The 25,066-nt window shown below is 39.7% G+C and overlaps 1 protein-coding gene across 4 annotated transcripts in view; it reads right to left on the reverse strand.

The window, feature by feature from the left end:
* LOC146570851 (protein FAM222A-like) overlaps positions 1 to 24,674 on the reverse strand; it is a 33,425-nt gene extending 8,751 nt beyond the window's left edge. The window contains exons 1-2 of one of the 4 annotated variants that reach the window (XM_085279587.1): positions 24,623 to 24,674; positions 4,963 to 5,131 (exon numbers count right to left, since the gene is read on the reverse strand). In XM_085279587.1, coding sequence (XP_085135713.1) covers positions 4,963 to 5,092 — 130 coding nt within the window. In that variant the 5' untranslated portion in view covers positions 5,093 to 5,131; positions 24,623 to 24,674. Of the gene's footprint in view, positions 1 to 4,962; positions 5,132 to 15,329; positions 15,635 to 24,622 lie in introns of those variants that run through there. The other 3 variants (XM_085279588.1, XM_085279586.1, XM_085279585.1) reach the window with 3 other exon arrangements.
* Between the last annotated feature and the right edge of the window lie 392 nt (positions 24,675 to 25,066).

Below are 25,066 nucleotides of genomic sequence, written 5' to 3' on the forward strand. Positions count from 1 at the left end.
TCGACTATCTGCCTGTTAGAGCAAACAGAAGATAACTTTATGGCTTTTATTTATCTTTTTGGTATTTTATTTTACATTATTTACATGATTAGAACCCAATTATATCCTGGTGTGATTGATTATTTCAGTTAATTCCCAGCTTCCAATTTTATTATAAAGCAGACCTACGCCATGCTTTTATTGTGACTCAGAGTAGCTGCGTGATTCAAAGTTCAAGAAAACTCATTTGTCTTGTAGCTCCATTCATCTTCTGTGTATAAGCAGTAATAATATCAGCAATATAGTACTGTACAGAAGTCGTGATTCATCCCTCATGTCTTTATATTTCATAAAAGTGTAATTTTTCAAGGGAAATGTGAAATAAGTGCAACAGTTTATTGAAATACATTCAAACATGCTTGACGGTCAGTAATACTCGGAATGACCACCTTTATTCTTCGGCACAGCCTGAACTCTCTTATTCGGCTTTCTTGTCATTTCTTTAAGCCGTCTTCGGGAATAGTTCTCCGGGCTCAGTTGAAGGACAATCAAAGCTTATCTTTGGATGTTAGTTTCCTTTTGTTCTGTTCTCTGTCAAGATGATCCTACACTGCTTTTTTCCCCCTATCCTGACATGCTTTTAGTAGCAAAGTGCCTTAAGATACAATTTAAAACTGGTTCTTTGCCAAGCTGGGGTTTTTTTGTACACGCAACACTGGTTTTTCCTTTGATTTAGGCTCCTTTTTATGCTTAAATGATTCATAGGTAACTGTTAAGTGGCTTAACAGCATATAAAAACTGAAAATGATCAGATACAAATACTGGACTCAAAACAACTGAGAAAGCAGCCAATGTCTAAAGTAAAAATTTTAAAAGACCTTCAGAAAGCCTGGAGAACTATTGCTGAACGCCACTTCAGGAAAATATAAAGAAATGAGAATCGGCTAAAGACTTTTAGCCGATTCTCATTTAGAGGATTAGAGGATCCTCAGGAGGTCCTTTTGTCCCTCTGTGGGGGGATACTCCCACTAGGTTTATATCTGGGACTTTCCACCATTTGACCTTAGAACTGAAGAAGCTTCTCGGATGAGCGGTGAAACGTCTTCAAGTAACTTAAAGAAGTCCAGACGCTTTTCTTTGCAAGCTCCTTTGACTATGATGATCTGGATGACTGAGAACCTTCACAGGCTAAAGACTTTTGCACACTACTGTATCTCTTTAAGGATCCCCTCTCTAAAAGCCCATTTCCTACTTATTGGCTTTTGCAAATAGAACCCTATACTTTTCAATCTCAGGCTCTTGCTGTGCTTGAGATGAGCATATAAAGACATATGTACAGAGTCGACATCAAGTCAACACAAGAATAGAAAAAAAAAACATTTGAAATTAAGCATTTAGAGCAGCCTGAAGTCTTAGCTTTAGGTTCATAGTGATTATGTGTACTTTATTTTTTGAAACTGTGAATAATCAAAGCATACATAAGGAAATGCATAACGGCTCAGCTTTACACACACTGACTGAACTCAGTTTAAAGTTGGAGTGATTAATAAAGAGGGCATTAAAAAGATTCACAATAAAGTTTTAAAGTTGTTCTAAAGTCACCGGCAGAGTTATTTCAGGTGCCCCCAGTTCAAGAAAAGACATTCCATTCATTTTCCCTACAGATAATCTTTGGGGACTCAAAGCTGGCTCACCTCTACTGTAGTTAGAGTTGATTCACTGTCTCAAAAACTAACAACAGTGCAGAGACGTTTTAACTCCAACTGCAATGGCGAAAGAGAAAACGCTGCCTGTGACTTGCTTCTTCTTCTTCACAGCGGTAGCGGCTAAAGCTTTTATTGTAGTGTTTAAAGCCACTCGCCATGCCCAACAGAGCTTCAGATTTGAGTGCTAATTCTCTGCGCTTCACATCGCAGCGAGGCACAGGAAAACGCTGACACCGTATGCTCTTAAATCTCACTCACACTAACCTCTCTATTCACAGGCTTCTTTGGTAAACACAAAAATAAAAACACTCAGACACTCATTCGCCTCATTTTCACGAGCCTCGCTCTTTCCACGTCAGTGCTCCCTGGATGAAGGCTAGGTACTCAAAGAACAGAGTAACCTCAGGGTTTAACACTTGGTTATGTGTGCTCGAGGAGGCTCTGGCCAAATACTTCCTTGCACCAGTGTCATTCCTCATTTGTTTCTATGCCGCTTGGGCAAAGTTTCCCCCTCTCAAAGGCGGGCCGAGTGCAGGCCGGCAGCGTGGGAAAAAAAGCATTTCCAGCCCCGGCTTTCAAGCTGAGATAACAGCGAACATCACAGCTCTCAATTACTCTCATCACATAATTCCTAACAGTCGTTTCTCAGAAATCTTTCGCGTTGGTTTGCGTGGCTGGGAGCTCTAATGGCCCCGCACCTTCCATTTATCGATGGCTAAAAATGAAAATGGCTTTCAAAAGCACAGCAGTGGCTTAATACTGCCCCCTTTTAACTTGATCCAACGACTCATTTAAGGAAGAAGCCCAGACCACACAGACTGAGCTCCCATCAGTAGTTTATTCCCTGTGGCTGCGCTTGAAATGTCAGGCTACAGCTGGAGGGTGCTGCACCACGCACAGTGCAGTGCATAAAACTGAAGGGGGGTAGAGGGGGGTGGGTGGAGGCCCTGCAGGTAAACAGGATGAGAAAATGCATCCCTGTTTCTGCCTGAGGCAAACCAGGCCCTTCTGTTCCAACATTTAGCAGACAAGCGCTCCACTGATTCCCAATTAATATTTAATAACAGAAAAGACAAAGGGGTATTTCACCTGGGGAAATGAGGGATGAGTAGATGGAGCTTAAGAGGGAATGAATTTTTAGCATTTCAAATTTGAATATGGTTGGATACACACTGCTTGGCTACAAGTAAATAAGGAAGACATAATAATTAACTGCGCAGTCTGCGACACCACAGATTTCACTTATTTTGGCTGATTGGAGCTTGTATTGTAACTGTATACAATGCACTTAATTGACATGCCGCCCCCCCCCCCCATGCTGTTAGTCTCGTTTCACTTTTTATGGCACTTTTAACTGCCTGGAGTTTGGTGACCTCATTAGACTCACAGCATGACTCTATAGAAGGTCAACCTGAGGAAATCTAATTATCAGAAATAAATGAGAACGAGACGCACGAGAGTGCACAAGATCATGCAAACAAAGAAAACCGGGAACATAATCAGTCAGATAAGCTAAGAAACAACTGGGAAACACTCACTGGCCATTTAATTAGGTACACTTGCTAGTACTGTGTTGGACCCAGAAATGCCTTAACTCTTCAAGGCATGGGTTTAAGAAGGTGCTGGAAACATTCCCAGAGATTTTGGTCCATATTGACATGACAGCATCACACAGTTTCTGCAGAAGTGTCTGGCTGCACGTCCATGGCGCAAATCTCCCATTCAGCCACATGCAAATGTGCTCTACTGGATTCGGATCTGGTGACTGCGGAGACCATTTGAGGACTGTCAGCTTAGTGTCAGTTCAAGAAACCAGTCTGAGATGATTTGATGGGTTATCCTGCTGGAAGCAACCATCAGAAAATGGGCAAACTGTGTTATAAAGGGTTTGACGGTCAGCAACGATATTCAGCTACGGTGTGATGCTTAAACAATGCTCAGTTGGTAATCAGAGTGAAGTCCCCCCCCCCACCTTAAATCAAACAAAAGTGGTGTCAAACAGGGAGGGGGGGCAACTTCACTCCAATCAGTGTGCCAAGAAATTACCGCCTACAACATTACAGCACCACCAGCAGCCCGAACCACTGATACAAGCCATCCATCCTTTCATGTTATTTACATTAGACTCTGACCTTACCATCTGAATGTCACAGCAAAATCAAGACTCATCAGACCAGTGCAGTTTCTGTAGCCTCAATTTCCTGTTTTTAATCAACAGAAGTGCATGAAGTGGTGTTTAGCTGCTGTAGCCCATCTGCTTCAAACTTTCATGTGTTGTGCATTCAGAGATGCTCTTCTGTAAACCTTGGCTATTTTATTTATGGTTACCCTCCTGTCAGCTCGAAGCAGCCTGGCTGTTCTCTTCTAACCTCTAAGATCAACAAAATATATTTTCACCCAGAAAACTGCAGCACACCATTTAATTTCCTCTTCTGGACCATCCTCTGTAAACCCCAGAGATGGCTGTGTGGGAAAATCCCAGCAGATCAGCAGTTTCTGAAATACATCAGACCAACAACTATATATTAAAAGTCACTTAAATCACCTTTCTACCTATTCTGATGCTCGGTTTGAACTTCAGCAGGTCATCTTGACCACGTTGCTGCGATGCGATTACCTGATTTGATATTTGCAGTTGAACAGGTGTATCTAAGAAAGTGGGCGGGTGATGAGAAACAGACAACAGAGCAGAAGTAGGCTTTGCAGGTAGGATGAACCAGTGGAAGCGAGTTGGACAACTACACAAAGAGCATGAAAGCAGAGTAAACTACATAAAGAAAATAATAATCATCTCATTTAATCAATTAATTGAAAGAAATCTAATCATAAATTCTACTCCCATAGATTCAACACTCAACCTTACAGCACATGCCGTGCAATCATTCAAAATGAAGGTCAAACAACACCCACACACGAAGCACCTTCTGCACAGTGTGAGCATCATTAGTAACCCTGTATGGGCGATTTGAGTCACTCTGTAATTTCACTTTGTCCACTCTGACCTGCATGCATTTGCACTGCATGAGCACGCTGATTACAAGCTTTTACAATTAGCAGACATTATCATCAAGTAGCCCATTACTTTAATTCAAAATGCTCCACAGTACCTGGAATCTCAGCGAGCGCTGCTGAAAACAACCACGTGTGATCTTTACGAGCACTTTGAGCCAACAAGGTCAAGTAGAACGTGACTTTTTTTTTTTTTTTTACTCCCAGTGTGTCGTGAAAAACAGATACTTTATGACAAAATGTCTTAAATGTGTTCGATAGGACTCACCTTTGTGGGTGCATGACTGCAGCGGTGGTACCGGCAGCAGCAATGGCGGCGGCGGAACATCGAGGCTTTTGGGTGTGCAGGCCAAATGCTGCGACGAGAAGTTTTGCCGTCTCTGGATACAGGCCAGCATGATAGTTCACTAGGGCTGCGCACAGCCTGGGTAAACCTGCTAGAACAAGACAACAACAAAAAGAAATCACATGATTTTACACTTTGGTTAACACTTAACACCTGATAGACAAAACCACACAGACATATCAGTAAGTTTTAGAGACTGTACAGTTAACTAAACGCTAACTCGCCTCTGTCCACAATGAAAATGTTAATGTGGGGATGTTTAGCAGGTATACTAACATCTGCTAATTAAGGCATCAAAGTACAGTCAAGATCAGAAGGAATGTCATTAAAATAACCATCTACCATCAATATTTCTTTGAATAACCACTGTTAACTTCACAGTCCCTTTAGACTTTACAGGAGACTGAATCAGCCAATTGGATGACTCTGGAAAATGTGAAGGGTGGCATCAATTTTTAACTTTTAACTATATTTTCATAAGTTTTACAGCTTTTCCTACTAATACAAACCTTCCCAATGGTCATTCATAAGTATTAGATTTCTGTAATTTTACACATTTATTACATACAATTTAAGACTAAAGAGTTGTGCTGACAGATATCTTTCATTTACTCCACCAGCATGCAGAAGAACTGACACGCGCTGTTGAAATTGCACTAATTTTTCTTATATTAAAATATCTCAGGGATTAAATGTCTAGTTACATTTCTGTACACCGACAGACGAGGGAGTTTCACCGGTCGGGCCAACAGAAGATCAAAGTAGCTCTATGTGGCCCGCGATGTAAAATAAGTTTGACGTCCCTGCTTTAGAGCACTGGTTCTCAAACTGTGGAGCACAGAGCCACTGCTGCCAGAGCCTTGAAGTCCAGGGGTAAATTGTAAAGACAAATAACAAAACATCTTTATTTAACTAAAATTCTACTTGGATTCTTTGCTGATTGATAAAAAGTGCGGCATGTGACCCTTTTTTTCAACATCTGAAGCAAGGCATACCAGAAAAAGTTTGAGAACCACTGCTCTAGAGGGTTAAAATCACATTCACCCAGAAGATGTTGAGAAATATCCGTAGTTACTGAAAAATCACACCTGCTCAACATAAAGATTTAGCCTCTGACCACCAACAGCTATCTGTTCCAAAATTCAAGCTAATCTTCAAAATAGATATATGTATTTTTTAAAGCAGGTGGCTGCCTTATTTGTGCCTGCGGAGCTAAATGTAATCACTGGGTTTCCTTCTCTAGGGAAGATGAACAGTTGTGTGTAGTTTTGTGGCATCCCATCTATCAAATAGATGGGCTAATTATTCCTTCGATTATCCACAGTGATTTTTTTAACTTCAAATTAAAAGCATCAGGCACTGCTGATGGAAGCAAACTGCAAAGCTTCCTCGTGGACATTAAAATCCAATAGGCGTGTTCTTTGTAAAGCGCAGATCTAAATTTCTGCAACCACTCAGATCCTTTTACCATATTAAAATTCAGCTGCCCCTCGATGAAATGCAGAGACTGTAAATTTAAGAAAGTAATATAATTTAATGATGACTCCATCTCCTTCCTCTGCTTAGTTGTTATGATGGCTCCTTCCCGTTATCAACCTTGCTTTCTGCCTGTTGTGATCACAGATCATTTACAACCCCTCCTGTAGCCTCGGGCCGCGTGTTTCAATTTCTAACCGGCTCTGAGACCTTGGTTTCTTGTTCTATAAATTTATGACCGTATTGATCAGCAGAAAAAGCCAAAAGCAGCTCGCTCCCTAAAATAGGCTGCGCTGTTTGCAGTGTTAAGTACTGTCAGAGGAAATGAGAGCCTGTGTCTGAACAAGACTCGCCAAAGCCACAGCCACAGCTGTGCTGATTGAAGCAATCACTCTAAAAAGAGCGAGCTGCGCTTTGAGGAAATATTTCAGCGATAATCGCATTTGACATTCTGTTTGATTATCTGAAAGAGTCAGCAACTCTGAATGCCAGCGTTGCAAAACTAAGAAAAAAGAAACCTCAGGCTATCGTGCTGTATTTGTATCAGGTAGCCCATCTCGAAGACAGACAACTGCTGTCAGTTCAAAATGCCGCAGAACTATTGGTATACTAGTTAATCAATCTGGTGATTACAAATTGAAACACTGTATTTTTCTTAGATGTGCAGTAGTCCCCAAAATGGCTACTTACGAGCCTGCAGCATGTAGCTTTCAGATTGCCCTTTTTCTTTTTTACTTTTAAGGTTCTTCTGGATTTTTGTTTTGATTTCTGCCTCAGGGTCTGGAGGGCAGCTAAAGCAAGTCAACCACATAACAGCATGTTCAGCAATGGGCTGCAGAAACATGATTACCTTCGCCTCAAAAGGAAGAAGACGGAGTGGATCTTGTGTTACTCAGGTGCCAAAAAGAAAAAAAGATTCCCCCACTCCCTTCCTCCACCCAACATCTGTCCCTCGGTGACAAGCTCACTTCAAACTGCTCAGCGCAACCTGCCTCATCTGAACACACACATCTGAAGAGCTAAAAGCCTCGGTATGCCTGGATTCCATTTTGAAAATAATAGCAATTTCACAACAACCCCTCCATTACTACACATTTGTCAAGAGGGAAATACTGAAAAGGCAGAAGGAACACAAGAGAGAAAATGCACGTCTGGAGAAATCCCTTCACAAGCAGAAAATGAGACATGAATTTGGAATACCTTCCATTACTCCCATAATTTGCAGCTGGAAGAAAATGCATCAAGCAGGGCGCTATATTTCAAAGAGAGGGCAGCAAGGACTTGACAAAAAAAGTCACTGAGAGCACAAACTTAAATCTTAAAAATAGTCTGATTATCCACGAAATAGAAGAGAAATGAAAGTAATGTCAGAATGCATGATATTATCTCAAGCCCTCAAGCAATTTCATCCTTTTTATACAGACACAGTTTTGCTCGATGAATCTTTTTTATGCTTTGCACTTTCTTACGATATATCCTTCCTTTGTATTTTGCTTCCAATGAGCGAGTCTGGTATTTTTTATTTAAGAAGTCTTTAGGACTTGTTCTTTGGACACTGTCTGCTTTTTAGTCTTTGCTTCTGACCATCTGCAGAGTAACATTGCTTTCTTGTTCATTAAGCCACTTCAGAATGACCTTTGAATTATTCGAGCACAAAAAAAGGCACTTAACTCAAAGGATGAACCAGTGTTGTTTTTACACTTCACAGGCAACTTAGCAAAGAACCAATTTTAAACTCTTTTGTTAGGTGCTTTCTTATTAGCAGCCTGTTAGTTGAATCTACAAAAATGATAACACATAAAATAAATAGTATTTTTGCATATCTACAGCAGATGAACAGCATCTGAAAGTCATTAAGAAATAGGTAAAAGATCCTGCAAAGACCTGACACAGGACCTGAGAGATACATCTGACCCGACAGTTGATCCAGCTACTGTTCACCAAAGCCTCATCAGAAACGTTCTCAGTGGAAGGATGGCTGTCAAGAAGCCATTCTTAAAGGGAAACAGGGAGAAACAGCTGAAGTATGCCAAATTACACAAAACGTGGAGTGAAAATCAGTGACATCAGATCTTATAGACTGATCTGTCCAAATTTTTAATTTTTAGTTCAAACTGACACTGGGGATGCCAGAAGAAATCTACAGCCCTCTGCAAAACAAGGTGGAGGCTCTATCATGGTTCAGGCTGCAATTCAGCCACTCATGGCCAGAGCTCGTGTCAAAACTGATGGAATTATGAACAAAGAAAATTACTTTCAAATATAATTCCAACATGCAGTACCATTTAGAAAGCATCTGATTGGCAGCAGCTTCATTTTTAAGCAATGACAATGATCTCAAACACTGCCACTGCATAGAAAAAAGCAGTGTGAAATCATCTTTACACTGAACGCAACAAAAGGCAGCCAACAGCCAACAAGAGATATGAATGTGCTTCAAGAAGCCTGGAGAACTATTCCTCAAAGAAATGACAAGAAAGCTTGCCTAAGAGAGTTCAGGCTGTGTGAAGAATAAAGGAGGTCGTACTATTACATACATACTATTATATTGACTTTTAAGCTGTTTTTTCCTGCACGTATTTCCCATTTTCCTAGAAAAATATAAAGAAATGAGGTGTGAATTAAGCAATATGTGCGACTGTCTGCTCCATAATCTACAGTATTTATGCATTCAGATATAAGCTACTCGAGCGTTTAGGTCTTCTGACTCTCAGGCGACATCCATGCAAGTGATAAGCAATGTCGTGTGGCCCACTGAGGACCTGACAGGGAGATAAAGGCCTTGTTTTTGCAGCCCATCTAATTGTCCCCCATGGTGCTCTGATAAGGATATGTTGGCGGACAAAGTCGTTTTTCAAGCCTTTCGCCTTTGTCCCTGTCATACTGTAAAATGCTTCATATTATAATGTGACGTCTGTCAGCACAAGGCATTTTGGGAGATGATGAGGTGAGGTGAACTTCAGTATGGTTGTTTAATTTAACAGACAGTTTGCAGATGATTCAAACTGAATTATTCAGGCATCTTGTTATTCTTGAGATGACTACACCAAAGCAGCACCATTTATATCCTGACAATTCACCGATTATAAATTCATTCCCTGAGATAATAAGGTTTCGTATGCATGATAACCTAGACAATGCTACTGCATTATAAAACACATAAAAAGGCTTGTGTTCTTGCTTTACCTGTTTGGATGTATAAAGCAGCTGCACAAGAACATCCATCAACGGAGGAAAAAGCCCTAAATTATACACAGGCTCAGACAAGAGCATCTGCCTGACCTTCTGGAGTCTTTTATGACTTTGCACAGCATTAAGGGTCAGAGCTGAGATAGAGGCAAATTGCACAAAGAGCCTCCTTCTCAACTAATGTCAAATGCACAAATACACCATGCACGCTGGCTCCACGCACACACTCACGCTGCCACATTTACACTCACACCTCCCTAACCGAACCATCTCAGCTACCGTTAGCAGTTCTCAGGATCTTCTGTAAATAATTAGATGATAATGAAAAAGACGAGCACCCTTTTCACTCTGCCAGTGGATTAGCACGCGTGCTATGCTAATACCTTTCCTTCTACTCAGAAACTGCAGGCAAGCAAAAGGCAAGCAAAAGGCAAAGAGAGAGAACAAAAACCCAGAAAAGAAGGTTAAATGAGAATCAATAAATGACTAACAAAGAGCAATTAGTTATTACAAAAGAGAAAAAGCAGTGTCTCACTTTGAATAAAAATGACAAGGTCCATGAATAACAATCCACTTATTGTATAATTAATTGTATATTATGTATGGCTTTCAGAGGCACTGCAGGAACCTGTCTAAGTAATGGAGACCAGACAAACCTCACATAGAGACAGAATTAGACAGCAGTGTTGCTGCAGCTGCTGAATTCACGCACGCACACACGCACACACACACACACACACGCACACACACGCACACACACGCACACACACACACACACACACACACACACACACACACACACACACAGATCATCCGTCCCCAATCCCTTCATACATTTTTAATAGAATCTATTACTTCTGGATTAACCGATAAGAGCTGGCCTGGTTAAATTCTATAATAGTTTACATAATTGGTATCAGAATAGCATACAAAAGAGAGCCATACTTCTCTTTTCACATTTAGTGTAGAGAAAGCAAAAAATAAATAAATAAAGGAGAAAGGAAACAAAGGTTCATGCGCGGGATAGCCAAACAACCCGAAGTCACTCTGCTTTAGTAGCAAGAACACTTTGGGCCTGCGGCTGATAACAATGAGCCTCATTAGCACCAAGATTAGTTCCTGTAAAAGGCTTTACAACAGTGTAAGAACGCATTTCCTACAACTTATTTATGCAAGCACAAACTTTATGCAATTTATCATGTATAATATTGCGGCAGATGAGCATTCGGTTGGATGTAACTTATGCAGCATTATTAGCCAGGTCAATAAGTCACTGGGAAAATATGATTAATATTAAAATGTGAGCTATAAAGATGTTTACAGCCTTTACCCATTCACGTATCTGCAGTTATTTTTCCAGTCCTGGAGGTTGCTGTGTGCCCTCTACTTTCTTATGTAAATCACTTTTTCCTTCTAAACACAGACTTTTTTTTTTGCAAATCCCACAATCATACAATTCAAATGACCAAATTTTAACCCTCCCTTTATCTAATAGCGACAACATTTTTTGAGCACAAGTTGACATTTCTAACTTCCAGAGATGTGTCTGACTGATACAAGATTTTTAAGATAGATACCAAATACTGATATGTCTCTTCTTTACTTTTAAAATATTTTATATAACAGGCATGACAATACCAATAGATTGACCAGCTAATATTAAATAGCTAACACAGGCCCACGGCCAAATTGCAGAATCCTGAATTGAAATCTATGGAAGAGTTCTGCAACAGCAAAGATGGTGGTAGAAGTATAATTTACAGGGTAAAAAAAACAAACAGTTAATTCAACTTTTTAAAACTACATTTCAGGGAAAAGCAATCAAACTTTTCAAGCTTTGTTTTTCAGATTTCACTGGGTGATTTTTATGTGTAGTTTGTATTTATGTCCTGGGACCAGTGAAACTGCTGGTCAACAAATGACCAGACCTAGTCCACGGTAGGCTCGAGGTTCTTGAAGGACTTTGATATAGAAACAGACGATCTGTGAGGGTCACCGTTTTTCTCAAACAATTAATCATTTACTTTTCTGTTAATATAGGTCATTTCTGTCTGTATTTAATCTACACGACACAACCTATACACATGTAGAATTTTGCTTTTATGCTCAGCTTTCATTTGTGCAAGCATGAAATGCTAGTATTAGGGAAAAAAGGTAAAAAGAAAAAAAAGAAGTCTAAATACTAAATTAACTATTTGGAAAACAGTAATTCTGACATTTTATACATAAAGATGTGAAGCACAAATTCAGCCACGAATCTAAACCTTTTTAAACAGCCTTTTTTTTTGAGCAGGAAGCCTTGGGCTGACCCAAAATGGTCTATGTGCACACAGTGCCAAGGTAAAAGAAACACACTGCACACTGGGTAAAGACTGGCCAATGCCAAAGCAGCATTAGAGGCTAAACAGAGCTTTATCTTATCTTTATCCCAGTATGCACACTTGAGACACACTGTCAAAGAGCTATGGGTATACAGCCTGGCCTTTAGAAAACCCTGACTTCAAAGATAACAGATCGTGAATGAGAGTGAGCTGTAGGTTTTGTGGAGAGATAAGCTATTTTGTCAGTAGATGAAGACTATTATTTTAACATGACATCTGTTTGCCAAACCGTGGACAGGCAGGATTGTTTTTAGTCTTCCAATTCCATGACAAAAAAGATAAAAATGAGTTTATGTTAGACAAACAACCTTCTCCCAAGTCCTGTCTCCTGGCTTCTTAGTTTACTGCTAAATTGTAAAGGGTCACTGATTCCTTCAAGCCATTAAAATTTCGGGGCAAACAAACAACTCATTAAAAACTGTGGAGAAAATGCTGCCTGTATGGTTCTTATGCGGGAGATGAACCTAATGAGAAGCTTTCTGCCATGCATCACAGAAACATTAAAATGCTCTATGAGAAAAGAGTCTTTGATCTTTGGTTCAGCTTATAAAGACATCATCTCACCGCCTTTCTTTAGCCTTTCTTTTCAGACTAAATGATGACGCATCAGTTCAAATTTGGCTTTACATTAATCAAAAATAATTACCAAGTAGCAGTATGTAGACAAAACAATAACAACCTTAGGAGGGCTGGTTCCCTCCTCCCTAACCTCAGGAGGCCCAGTCCTTAACCTTCAACCCACAGCCCACGTCTCACTAAGCCTTCATCCTGTTAGAATTAAAAGACCAATTAGACAAATTTCAAAAGATGACAGGCTGCTCATAATTACACCTGACATCTCCTAGCAGATAAAGAGCTGATTACAAAGGGTGCACAGGAGAAATTGCTAAGCAACAAAACCACTGACATTATCCCAGTGAAATGGACAAGTTGAGTGCACAGAAGACAGATGACAAACCAAATGAAAAAAAATGAAATAGCACCGAGTAAAGTGCCGGACCAGCATGTGCCACCAAACAGCCTCGGTGCACTTTGGCATTGATTCTTCCTATTCTTCCAAGTCTGATGGTTGTGCAAAGTACTTACAGTCCATAACGTCCCACAGGTATTTCAGTGCTTTGAAGTCAGGCGACTGGTAAGGCTGTAAAATAGTTTCTGGATCAGAAGCCAGTCTGGAAATTGGTTAAATCTGAACTCCTTCTACTAACCAGCAGGGGGCGACTCTTCTGATAGTAGACAGCAATTAATGCGCAGCCTACAAAAAAATCGCCCCAATTTTCACTTCATTTATGGCTTCAGTAAGCACTTTTCTTATGCGTTTATCACCCCAGCCATTACTTTAAGTCTTACTGGATACAACACAGTGTTCAATTTGTAAAGCATGGGCTTATTTTGAGTAGAAAAGACAATAAAGACAGGGCATTGTAGGGTGTGGCTACTTTTTACTGGAAACACAAAGAAGAGGACAAAAATCCCATCCACATCACAACGGGGCCACTGGATCCCTTTACTGTAGAGGAGAAGGGATCAGGTTTTGTTTGTCACCCATCCATATATTTTCCAAGTCATCTGCTTCATGTTATCATTCCACATCCATGGACTGATACACCACAGAAAATTCGCTGTACCCTGAAAAGTCAGTCAATGGATGACATAGCAGAAAAAAAGGACATGACCTTAATTAGTCCTTGCACTTGCCTGAGTAATAATCTTTCAAGAAAAGGTCATTCTCCTAGCAAGCAGCTCCTTCCATTCAGTAATTCGGTAGGCCTGGAGATTGAGCCAGCCTGAGGAAATTTCACAATAAATCAGAGCTCAGCTTCGCTCCTGAGAAAGCAAAGGGAAGCAGGCAGCCAAATGACAAATCCCTTTTCCCTCACAGAGCTGGAATTACTGCTGGGGTGTGAGATGTGAGATCAGAGGGAAACCCCCATGGGGGTTACCTGCACACTGACTGCTCCTGATACAATGCAAATTAAAAGCCTCTCGAGCAAGTTCGGACTCGGTCAACACATACTTCAAACACGCAAACACCATGTGAACACGTAATTACAGCTAGTTAGCTGAAAGTAAGATTTTCAAACTGAAGCTTTCAGAGAGAAAAGAAAAGCGATGGAAATGAGCAGGCGGCAATATTTTCAATACACTCTGACATTATAATAAATCAAAGGCCAGAAAGTCATAATTTAAATATGTTTATAGGAAAGCCATAAGGAAGAAAAACGACCCAGAAAAGCCTATTAAACTAAACCCAGGGGAGTTGGCATATATTTCTCTTTTGCTCTGGAAACAGCCAGAAGAAAAAGAAGATGATAATAAAACACCAAATTGCTGGCTTTTCTTCTCTGCCTCTGGTGCTAAGCTGTGACACCCCATCTCTCTGGGTAATAAAGGATCTGGCCCAAGCAGGAAAAGCATGCAGGGTAGAATTTCACACCTGGCCAATAATCTTTAGGAACTCCGCTGCGGCTAACCTTCAACCTCGGCTGCCACCGGTGCAGTGAGGTGCGATGATCCCACCTCCGGCTTCTAGACAATAGAAATGGAAACCTTCTGAGGCAGCCATGAATGACCGATAATATACTTCAAAGCACTTCCCATATCCACTGAGATGCTGACATATAAAGCGCCTTTCAAAGCCTTCATCCCATTCATGGATGTGCCGACTGATATTTACTTACACCATAACGCCTCTATAGGAAAAAAAGACTAAAAATTTAAAAATGTTTTGTGTCTTGAAATAAAATAAAAATCACGTGCCTCCTATATTTTCTACAATTACTCGTTAAATACATGTTGGAGCTAGTAAATACTATATATTATTGTTTAAGACGAAAACAAATGAGCGACCTCCGCTCTGATGAATGCACACTGGCCAATAGATATGATACACAGCTATAATGATATACAGTAAGGGCGAGACGCTCCTATCCTATTAGTGCGCACTGGGCATCTTTCACCAATTCAGCGCTGTCAACCTAAAATCAATGCTGGCATTACACGCTGAAGCGCCCGTACGAACCTTATTTCCTTTCTCACTCCGTTATTGTTAAATACTACACACACACACACACACACACACACACACAGACATAATTAGAGTAGAGGCAGTCTGACTGGCACAAATGCATGGCAAACTAAATTACTGAAAAAAACTAAAAAACAAACATTTCACAGGAGTCCCCACAGAGGAGATGAAACATTATTATAGAGGAAAAAGGGGAAACGTGATCGATGTCTTACAGAGTTTTGTCTTATCATAAGGCTTGTTTATCTTTGGTTCGCCACGGCTGATTGGTTGTTCTCCTGCTCGGAAGGCGTATTTCCTCTGCAAAAGCAATCTCGCCACAGAATTCGCGATGAGCGCCTGAAACCCCGGGAGGAATATCCATTGATAAAGCTGGCTCCGTTAACTGCACTTCCTCGACATATTCGCCGCTGGTGTGGGAGATAATTTCACCGATTAGGTTTTCCTTGCCATCGCTTGCGTATCATGTCAGCAAGCCTAACCGAGCCGTGTGAACCACGGAGAGTGATGTCGGAATGAAAATGAGTCCTCTGCACTGTTGAAACCGGCTCCGGGCCAATCAATCAAAGCTTCATTTGAATATTCCCACGGCTCGGCCAATCGTGCGCGAGAGAGGGCGGCCGCTGTCGCGATCCCAAACCAGTCAAAGGAAGCACGTTCCCGTTTAGCGGAAAGATTTAAAGGGGAAGAGCGTCCCGTGTGTTGGCCCAGAACAAATGTAAGTTTTCGGTCTTTACACAAGCACATCTGATCGATCAAGAGAGCTACACACCATGATTCCAGACGGGTTTTTTCTGCAGCTTATCCAGTTAGCAGTGCTTAATCAACCCTTTATTAGATTAGGTGTTCAGGAGGAGAACTGCAAGTAGGTGTCCTCTGTCCAAAAGCTATATATTATACACCTAGATTGTTATTCACGGGTCATCTATATGGTGGTGGTTTAGAAACTAACAACCTGCAGCTATCACTAGGGTTTACAGAGAATAGTCTGAAAAAGAGAAACTATCCTGTGGTATTCCTATGTGGCAGTTCTCTGGATGAAAATGCCTTTTGACATTACAAGTCAAAGAAAAGACTGATTCAAGCTGGTAGGAAGGCAATAATAACTCAAACATCCACTTGTTACAACCACGGCATATGCAAAAGACCAGCGCTGAAATCACAATGCATCAAACCTTGAAGGAGAAGACCACACGGGGTGCCACTCCTGTCAGTAGAAGACCGGTAAAATGTTGCATGGTCTCAATTTCTGCCGTAACATTTAGATGGAAGGGGCAGAATTTGACGTGGACAACATGAAAGCATGAATCCATCCTGCTTTGAATTAATAGTTCAAGCTGCTGTTGGTGGTGTAATAGTGTGGGGGATACTTTCCAGACACACTTTATGCTCCTTGGTATCATCTGGGCATCATTTAAAAGTCACAGGTGAAACAACCCTATGGTAGGCACTATTTTGTACTTACCAACATGTTGTACTGGAGCAAATACAGCATCTCACATTCTCTCTCCGTGTCTCTCTCTCTCTCTCTCTCTCTCACACACACACACACACACACACACACACACACACACACACACACACACACACACACACACACTATTTTCTTCAGCTAGACTATCACAAACCCAGAACACATTCAGCCTTGCTAAAGTAACATGAAGACAACTGTAATGTATCTGTGAGTGTATAATGAGCTTATTATTACAAAGTCATTGTGCTGTCATTATTGTTGTTAGTTTGTAAAGCTATTGTAGGCTATTTGAATAAGACGAAACTACTTTATGGTGTAGGGGATTTTCTAATGAATGCATCTGAATGCATCTTTTATACATCTGAAACTGTTCGGTAACTTTAAGGTAAACAGAAAATACCCTTTACTTAACACTGTCAGGTAATGACTGAGAGACAACAGATACACTGTAAAATATGGGAGAATATCACAAACTGTAACCTTTAAAAAAGTCAGGACTCATCAGTTCAGAGATAAAAGCCTGTTTTCAACATAAGCTCATGACAATCTACAACACATCAAAGAAGGCGAATTTAAAATGCACAGGAATACATTTCCAATGCAAATAATCAGATTAATGTACCTGAAGCATTAGCAAACTAATTTTACTACTATTGCTACTACTACTACAACAAAGGTTGAGACAACTACAGCTGAGTTGTCTCAGGAGCTTGGACAGAAAAGCGTCTGGACTCTCACAGCTGAGTTATTTTGCATTTTCACTGGGACTGTCTGGACTGATGGCTCATATTTTTTTAACTGTTAGTGAGGAGGAATTTACTTTTTGTTTTGTTTTTGTTTTTTTTAATACCAGTTGTATTTGTCAGTGTAAGAAGATTTTAGTTCGCTATGACTGCTGGATCGGAAACGTTGAAAGGTAGCACTCGAGTGGTGCATTCTTCTCCTAAAATGCTGCCAATAGCTACATTTAAAAAGCTGGGATTAACACAGTTTACTGCGCTGAATGGAGCCATCGTTATTGCAGTAATTCAACACCAGCAGAACTGTAAGTTTATTTGAAACCAGTTAATCTAGATCTTGAAATGCAAATATAGATGTTGTAGGAAGTGGAATAACAGTGTGTGCCAGACTGTGTTTCTGCTTTATGTTATACATTTTGCTCCCTGAGGTACACATTTAAAATTAGAGCATTTATCAGTATAATAGCCTTGTGTCTTGTTACCCTTAAGGACATGAGGTATATGACATATTCAGATAGAAATGACAATCAATGCTTGACTACTCACCCAGCCTAAATCTAATCATAGTGCCCAGTGGCTGCCACAATGAACATGCTGTAAGTCTAATGACATGACTGCATGAGGTGATTGCATTATAGAGGGGAGGTAAATGTACCTGTGCATTTTTATGTGTCTATGCAAGTGTGCTTGTTTGAAGTATCTAGAGATTGTGTCAAACAATATAAGCCTTTTACAGTGATATAACATAGTAGGAAATGTACATGTGTAAGGGATTAAAGTAGGAGTTTAATATTATTTAGCTGTCTCACTTTCAGGGCCTTGGAATTGCACATCATGGCTCAGTGTCACTTTTTCACTGCTCACTGCAACATACAGGAAGGAGGGATTTTAAATGTTTTTATTACCACGTCTTTTTTGTAATGTGGCGAGGAAAATGTCAGGAGTGTTTCACCGTAAGTGTCTCTGATGAGTGAACAAGGCATTTTAAAGAAACAGTTATAGGCTTGGCTACCCCCCATGATGCAACGAGTACCTCTTCTCCTGTGAATTATAGACCACATCTGCATGTCATTAAAAATGTTCCTCTTTCTTCCATAGTCTGTGCTTTGTCCTTGTCTCTTTATGTTCTCTTCTGTTAAAGGGAATTCTTTCCCAGTGTTACCTGGAGCTTGCTCAAATAAGGTTGTCTAATTGTTGGGGGTCATCTCTCTAATACTGAAAGGTCTTTTGCTTGTAATATAAATCACCTTAAGACCCCTGTTGCTTTGAATTGGTGCCATAATGCATTAAAAATCAAATTGTTTTTTTTCTGCTGTTCACCAGAGTATAAAGAGATTGTTGTTTGATTTGGGGTTATAGCAAGTAACACTGAATTAAAGACTAAACTAGCACACCCACACAAGAAAAAAAAGAATAAAGTTAAACAAAAATTGTGCACATTAAAGTCATTATCTTGTCACATTACATGTATACTTCAGAGGATATTTAAAGTTGTTCCAAAACTACAATATTTTTGTTGAAGCTAGCAAAGAACAAGAAGCAATGCAATGAGCATTCCTGTGATCTTAACTTTCTAGCTTTCATGTCTTAAGTGTTAATGTTTTGGTCATGCTTTAAATTAGTCCTTTGTGTATCTACAGTCCTCTCCTTCCCTTTTCCTTTGTTAGATCCTGCTAATGAATCCTCTCAGTTGTTTTTCATGTGTCAATCTCCTCATTCTGGAATTCTGCTTTTTGTACTTTTCTACGTTTACAATTTTGGTTGGCTGGATAGATGGATGGATGGAGCTGTCAGTAAAGGCAATTGTTGGTTTACTTCACGTCATGTTTTTCACCTCATTGTCTGCATCCCACCTGCAAGGGCTCAGAGCCCCCACAAGTGGTGCCTGTCGCAAGCAGTAATCTAGGTGATGATTAAGTTATCATTTTGAAATATACCATCTGTTGGTGGGCTACAGGTAGATGCCTTCGTCCATTTTTCCAGGTTTAAAGTCATTATTATCCCATGCTAGGCTATAACCAGAAACTGAAGAAATGGTACACCAGATTATAATAGTATCAATATCTAATGGATCAGGTGTTTCCTCTCTCAGCTTTTTAATATTTGCAGAGTACATGTGTCTTAGTCTTAGTTCAGGAATAAGTTAAGATGATTCAGTGTCGACCCATGCTGGGTTGGCTTTAGGGAGAAGTAATACATTATAGTCTGCAGCTGTGCAGCCCAATAGTACCACTGAAAAACAATGTAATTTGCCAGGTATAGCAATGTTAGTTGTAGCCTGTTTCATCTATCATTTCACAATAAAATTGTCACACAAATGCCAAAAATGTAGTAAAGGAGGAAAATGGCAAGAGCAAAGATTTGGACCAGGTACAACAATTTTGGAGGGGTATTAATTTCAGGTACTATTAATCTTTCTTCTAATTTATAAGCTCAAAGGTAGGATCATAACTTTTTTCAATAATTTTACAAATGCTAAACAGGTAAATATGTTTAAATATGGAAACGTAAGCAACGGAGCTGCCCCTTTTATTTGTTTAACAAAATGAAAGAAAATTTAGAAAAATGAAAATAATCTGGAAGTTGTAATTATACCTCAAGAATACCTCGAACAGCATCTTCAAATGGAGCTATGCAATGTGTGCATCTGACCAGTCTTAACAGCAAAGATATTCGTGTGTGTACCAGAAATATTCTTGTGTGCCACAGCAACATAACAATGGGTTCTGTGGTTAGTTTAAACAATAAGGGTGGCAAAGCTACTAAGCTACTAATATTAAATGCTGAAATAACATTGTTATTCAGAGCATCAAGCAGGGCTATCTACAGTATCCTTTTCTACATCTACTGAGAGTAAAGTTCTATCTTCTCCATCTGTTGTATTCGTGCAGTACGTTATATTAAGAGGCTTGAAAGGCTTGCCTCTTTTAAACAGATGCATTTTGATCGGAGTCAGTAATGCCTACAAGAACACACTCTAATCTTTGTGCACAAGCTGGCAATATGAATCTACAATGTCACGAACATTTCAAATTCTTTTCTTTTCCATTCATTTTCTTATTTGCTTATCAAATATGGGGTCATGGAGGGTGCTGGAGCCTATCCTAGTTGTCCCGGGATTGCATCTTGTACAGTTCACCAGTCTATTGCAGGGATAACAGAGCACTTACACCTGTGGCCAATTTAGAATAACCAACCCGAGAACATCCAGATTTCACAGAGATGCCAAGCAAGTTGGTGGATTCAAATCGAGGACCTTCTTTTTGTGAGTCATCAATGCTAACCACTGCAGAAGCGTGCCACTGCTTGTCACCATGACAAGCATTACACTTTCATGTATACAAGCCCAGGAACGATTTTGAAGATTACTTGAGGAAAACTTTAGCAACTATTTAGAGACATTGTTGTTTTGTAACTTGTTGTAACTGTAGTGTGAACATACAATATATTAACTAAGTGGCTGTTGGGTACAGTCATACTTTTTATATTATTACCACCACCAAATCCTGTCACATTTGACCTCTGATCTCTTCTTCAAGGTCAGTAGACTGAAACTGAAAGTCAAAGAGATAATAATGCTATACAGAGCTATTTAAAACGGTTTCTTTATACATTTGTTTGTATTAACAACATTTATAATATATGACACCCCATCCTATATGAGTCAACAGTTTCCGAATGTCTTTGATTGCTGCCAGTAACTTCTAATGGCCTCTAAAGACTACAGAAAGTCACTGCAACTGGCCAAGAAATAGTCCTGATCTTAAGCTCCAGTAAAACCACAGCTTGTTATATTTACACATCCATTTATCTGAAAATGAGATCTAACGTTAATAAAGGCTACCCAATTTCCTTGTATGCGTTTCCAGCAAGCTTTAAGGAACTGACTTTCTGCAAGTATTTTACCCAATATGTCAAAGTCTGCCATGATCCAACACAGAGTTTTCAGTGTTTTCATTTCCAGAAGTCGAATAAGATGCCAAAGACCATTCTAGATATAAATTTGTCAATACTTAACACACTCCTGCACTCAGCACTGTATACACTAATCAATCAATTGAAATCATATTCACTGCAAATTAAAGCCTTTCTAAACATGCCATTTGTTATTTCCTAAGAAAGATATACACCATGACCAAGATTTAGAGAAGACATACTCTGACCTGCTGTTACGGCAGGAATATTGAATTGTTTCTTGAGAGCTGCCGGAGTGTCATTTTTCAGTATGAATGAGGCCTGCAGATGGGAAATGAGGTTACCATGCCAACTGATGTCCCTGTTTTGAGCAGTGAATTTATAGATGGGAAATAGTTTTCTAGTTAATCACAGGCCGCTAAATTGAAAATCCACTTTTAGTTCGTGCTAAAGACGCAAACGATGTTCCTCTGTAGCTAAACATGGGATCCTGATCCTGAAGTTGGCCCCTTAACTGCTTGCAAAAGGATCATCCAGAAATCCTAACCCATTATCCACCACCAGCGTGCTTTCTTAAGAGAGCATAAGTATAGAGTAGATGTACATTACTCTATTCATGAACCATTTGTGTACTGTATTTATTCTTATTGTATTCTAATTTTTGCGTCATAACTTTTGCACTGTCCACTTCCTGCTGTGACAAAACAAATTTCCCACGTGTGGGACTAATAAAGGTTATCTTATCTTATCTTATTTTCTATAATCTAGCAGTCTGGATATAGTGTATATTTGCCTACTTTATAAGAGCCTTTGACAGATTTAAAAAACACTCTACTAAACATTGTTGGAGGCAAAGCACATCTCCATATGGCCTCCACCAGTAAGATAGAGCACCACGAAACGTTTACTAATGGCTCAAAGAATTTATCCAGCTGCCAAACTCCAACAGATCCCAACTCAATCAAGTATTCATGAGAAGGACCTAAGCTAGTGAGAGGGGTAGAACCCCCACCCCACCACCCCACCACCCCCACACACCCTTCCCAACCCTTACCTAACTCAAGCCTAAGACCGATGTCTGATGTGACTCTAAAACCTAAAAGCAGAAAACGAGAGTCAAAATATGTGACTCCCGGCAAGAGCAAGAAGAGAAAGATGTTTCAGAGACAGTGGTAACTCAGTGAAAAAATACAGCAGTTTTGAAAAGTACATTTTATTGTCAGGTGTTGTTGTTTGCCCACTAAAGCTATCCTTAAGCTCACTAAGTAAATGACAGAAGTAGTCTGCCCACCTCCATTAGCAAACCACAGCATCAAAGCTTTGCTACAGGTTTGCACTGCGCTGAGATTTTATGTAACAGGAAGTTTCCTGCACTGTTTACTGTTGCTGTCATTACTTGTTCTTATCCTTTTCATGGTTACACTCTTTGTTTACTACTGTCTACTGCTGAATTCATCCAGGAGGGGGTTACAAGCTGGTGGACTCCTTGTGCCAGTCCCGAACACAGATAAATGGGAGGGTTAAAACCGGTGTCAAATCAAATACGTGGATCCATCCGCGGGGGTGACCTGCTGGGAAATAAGGCAGCATCTAAAAGGACCTTTAAACTGTTGAATTCTTCCAAAAGACAAACATTTCCTGCCGCAGTAAACATAGCTGAGTGGTTAGCTGCTAGATTTCTTCTCTGAAGTAAGTCTGTGCAACAAAAACAGTGTACCAGTCTTGCTCGAGAAAGTCAGCGCAATGGATTAATTTAGACACATGACTATTTTGGTTTATTTGCACCATAGTCAAAGTCTATTTTGGTAAAATTAGCCCCTGGTGAAAGACACCCACAGAGATCCTGTGTCAATGCCCAAACTGGTCAGAGTCAAGATACAGAAGAGATCTGCACATTATTAATATTGTGGATGATCACTTAAATCTATCTTACCAGAATATTCTTGAGTTATCCCAAGACTGGATGCATTATGAACCATTTCACTGAATAATGACTCATGTCAGGACTAAAGATGAATTAATATGAATTTAATTACACAGACTCCCCTTTAATATCTTTTTAAAAAAAAACCTAATTGTTCCTGATGGAAATTTTGTTTTGTTTTGTTCTACCTTCATTTATCCTTTTCTATTTACTGCTAAAATTATCACTGTCATTGTAGTTAGAATGATTTCTTTTCTTTTGATTTAATCCAGATCACCCAGTCTGACCAATGAAATTGACTGGTTTCTGTATAGGCAATAGGGAAGTGTGACATTAACCCCATAAAGGATTGTATACTGATGTTGTATTTTTATGTGTTGGCGCCAAGATAATGATGATGTTAAGAACTACTTGGGACAAAAATATACAAATATGTATCTATGTACAGTATTCTAATGTTTGTAACCATACAGACATCTGCTGAAATCACAGCATCTAAACTAAAGAGGCTGGATAGCATCAATCATGTACATCACTGTTCTCTGTACACTCATCCCTCTATGTCCACATACTTTCCCATTGGTTGTTTTTTATATACCACAGAATCAGAATAAGGAAAAATAAGTTTTTAAATATGTTGCCCCTTTTTCTATGGAAGGAGAAGTGGTTTGTCTGAGGGAGTTTATGCCTGTTTTAAAGGAGGAAAACAGTTATGTTATAATGTATGCTTTTGTTGTTTTGTTCACTTTCTTATAAAATTAACAAATAAAGCTGTCATGTGTGCCAGTTGTATTTGTTTATTTAGTTATATTTATTAAAATCTCTGCTGCCTTCTCACTTTAAATAAAGCGTTTCAGTCTGGGTGAGATTTTTACCTGATTAAATAAACAGACATACAATTATTAAAGGCATGAAACTGCAAGCACACCCCAAACAAAAAGGCCTTATTGAAGAATAAACAGAAAGACTAAAGTGAAACCTTATAGGTGGTTAGATTTTATCTTTACACTGTGATCTCATAGGGATGAGACTATAATATGGTAGGCTTGCTCCATGATGAACTGGCTAAAATAGAACTGCTTTTGGTTAGTTTGTTGAACCGATTCTGTTTTGGCCATGTCATCGTGTCATTTTAGGATGTCAAGCTCTTCCTCTTAAGACACTCATCATCATAGCAGAATGAGCCTGGCAGTGACAGTAATAAAGAGCTCCATCTGTGCCTGGCAGGCAGAGGCAAATGAACTAATTAAGGTCTGGTGAAGTCTCCTCTTTCACCTACTGGCAATGGCAGCCATCATCCACGTCGTGATGAAAAGGAGAGAGTGCAAGGGTAATTAAATACCAGCGGGGGCCGCGGGGCAAACCTAATAACTCTCTGTAACAAGCCAATAAGAGACTTATTGCTTAAGGGCTTGCACAACCCAAAGCACGTTAATAGTGAAGATGATCACTTACCGCACATAAACATTCAGATGGGTTGTTGTTCCTGAGAGAAAATTGACCTTGTCGAAGATATCTGCAGCAGCGAAGGGACAAAGTACAAAAGGCCTTTTATGCTTCTGTTTATTTGCCACAGTGCTCACGTTGACTCGAGTCAAGCTCCTCATGTTAACTCAAAAATGCTTTTCTGTGCTCAGAAGAATTCATTCTTATTGCAGCAGGTCGCCATCTGCTGGCATTAGAATGCTTTTACAGCCATGTTCTGTTTTTTTTTTTTTGTATCCTGCATATAGCATATAACACTCATTGTATTTGTGCATTTGGAGCAATGCACTGATGTTTAAAGAAAAAGTGCAATTATTGTCAGTACTGTTAGTGTTATTTCTCACTGAATTGGGTGGGGAGCATTTTAATATGGCACTGTCAATATAAAAAGTCCATTCCTTAAATTTTATGCCA

The sequence above is a fragment of the Mchenga conophoros genome, linkage group LG7 (genome assembly GCF_057382185.1).
Source record: "Mchenga conophoros isolate Kocher_MC1m ecotype Shallow Benthic linkage group LG7, M_conophoros_male_GT1.1, whole genome shotgun sequence".
Lineage (NCBI taxonomy): Eukaryota > Metazoa > Chordata > Actinopteri > Cichliformes > Cichlidae > Mchenga > Mchenga conophoros.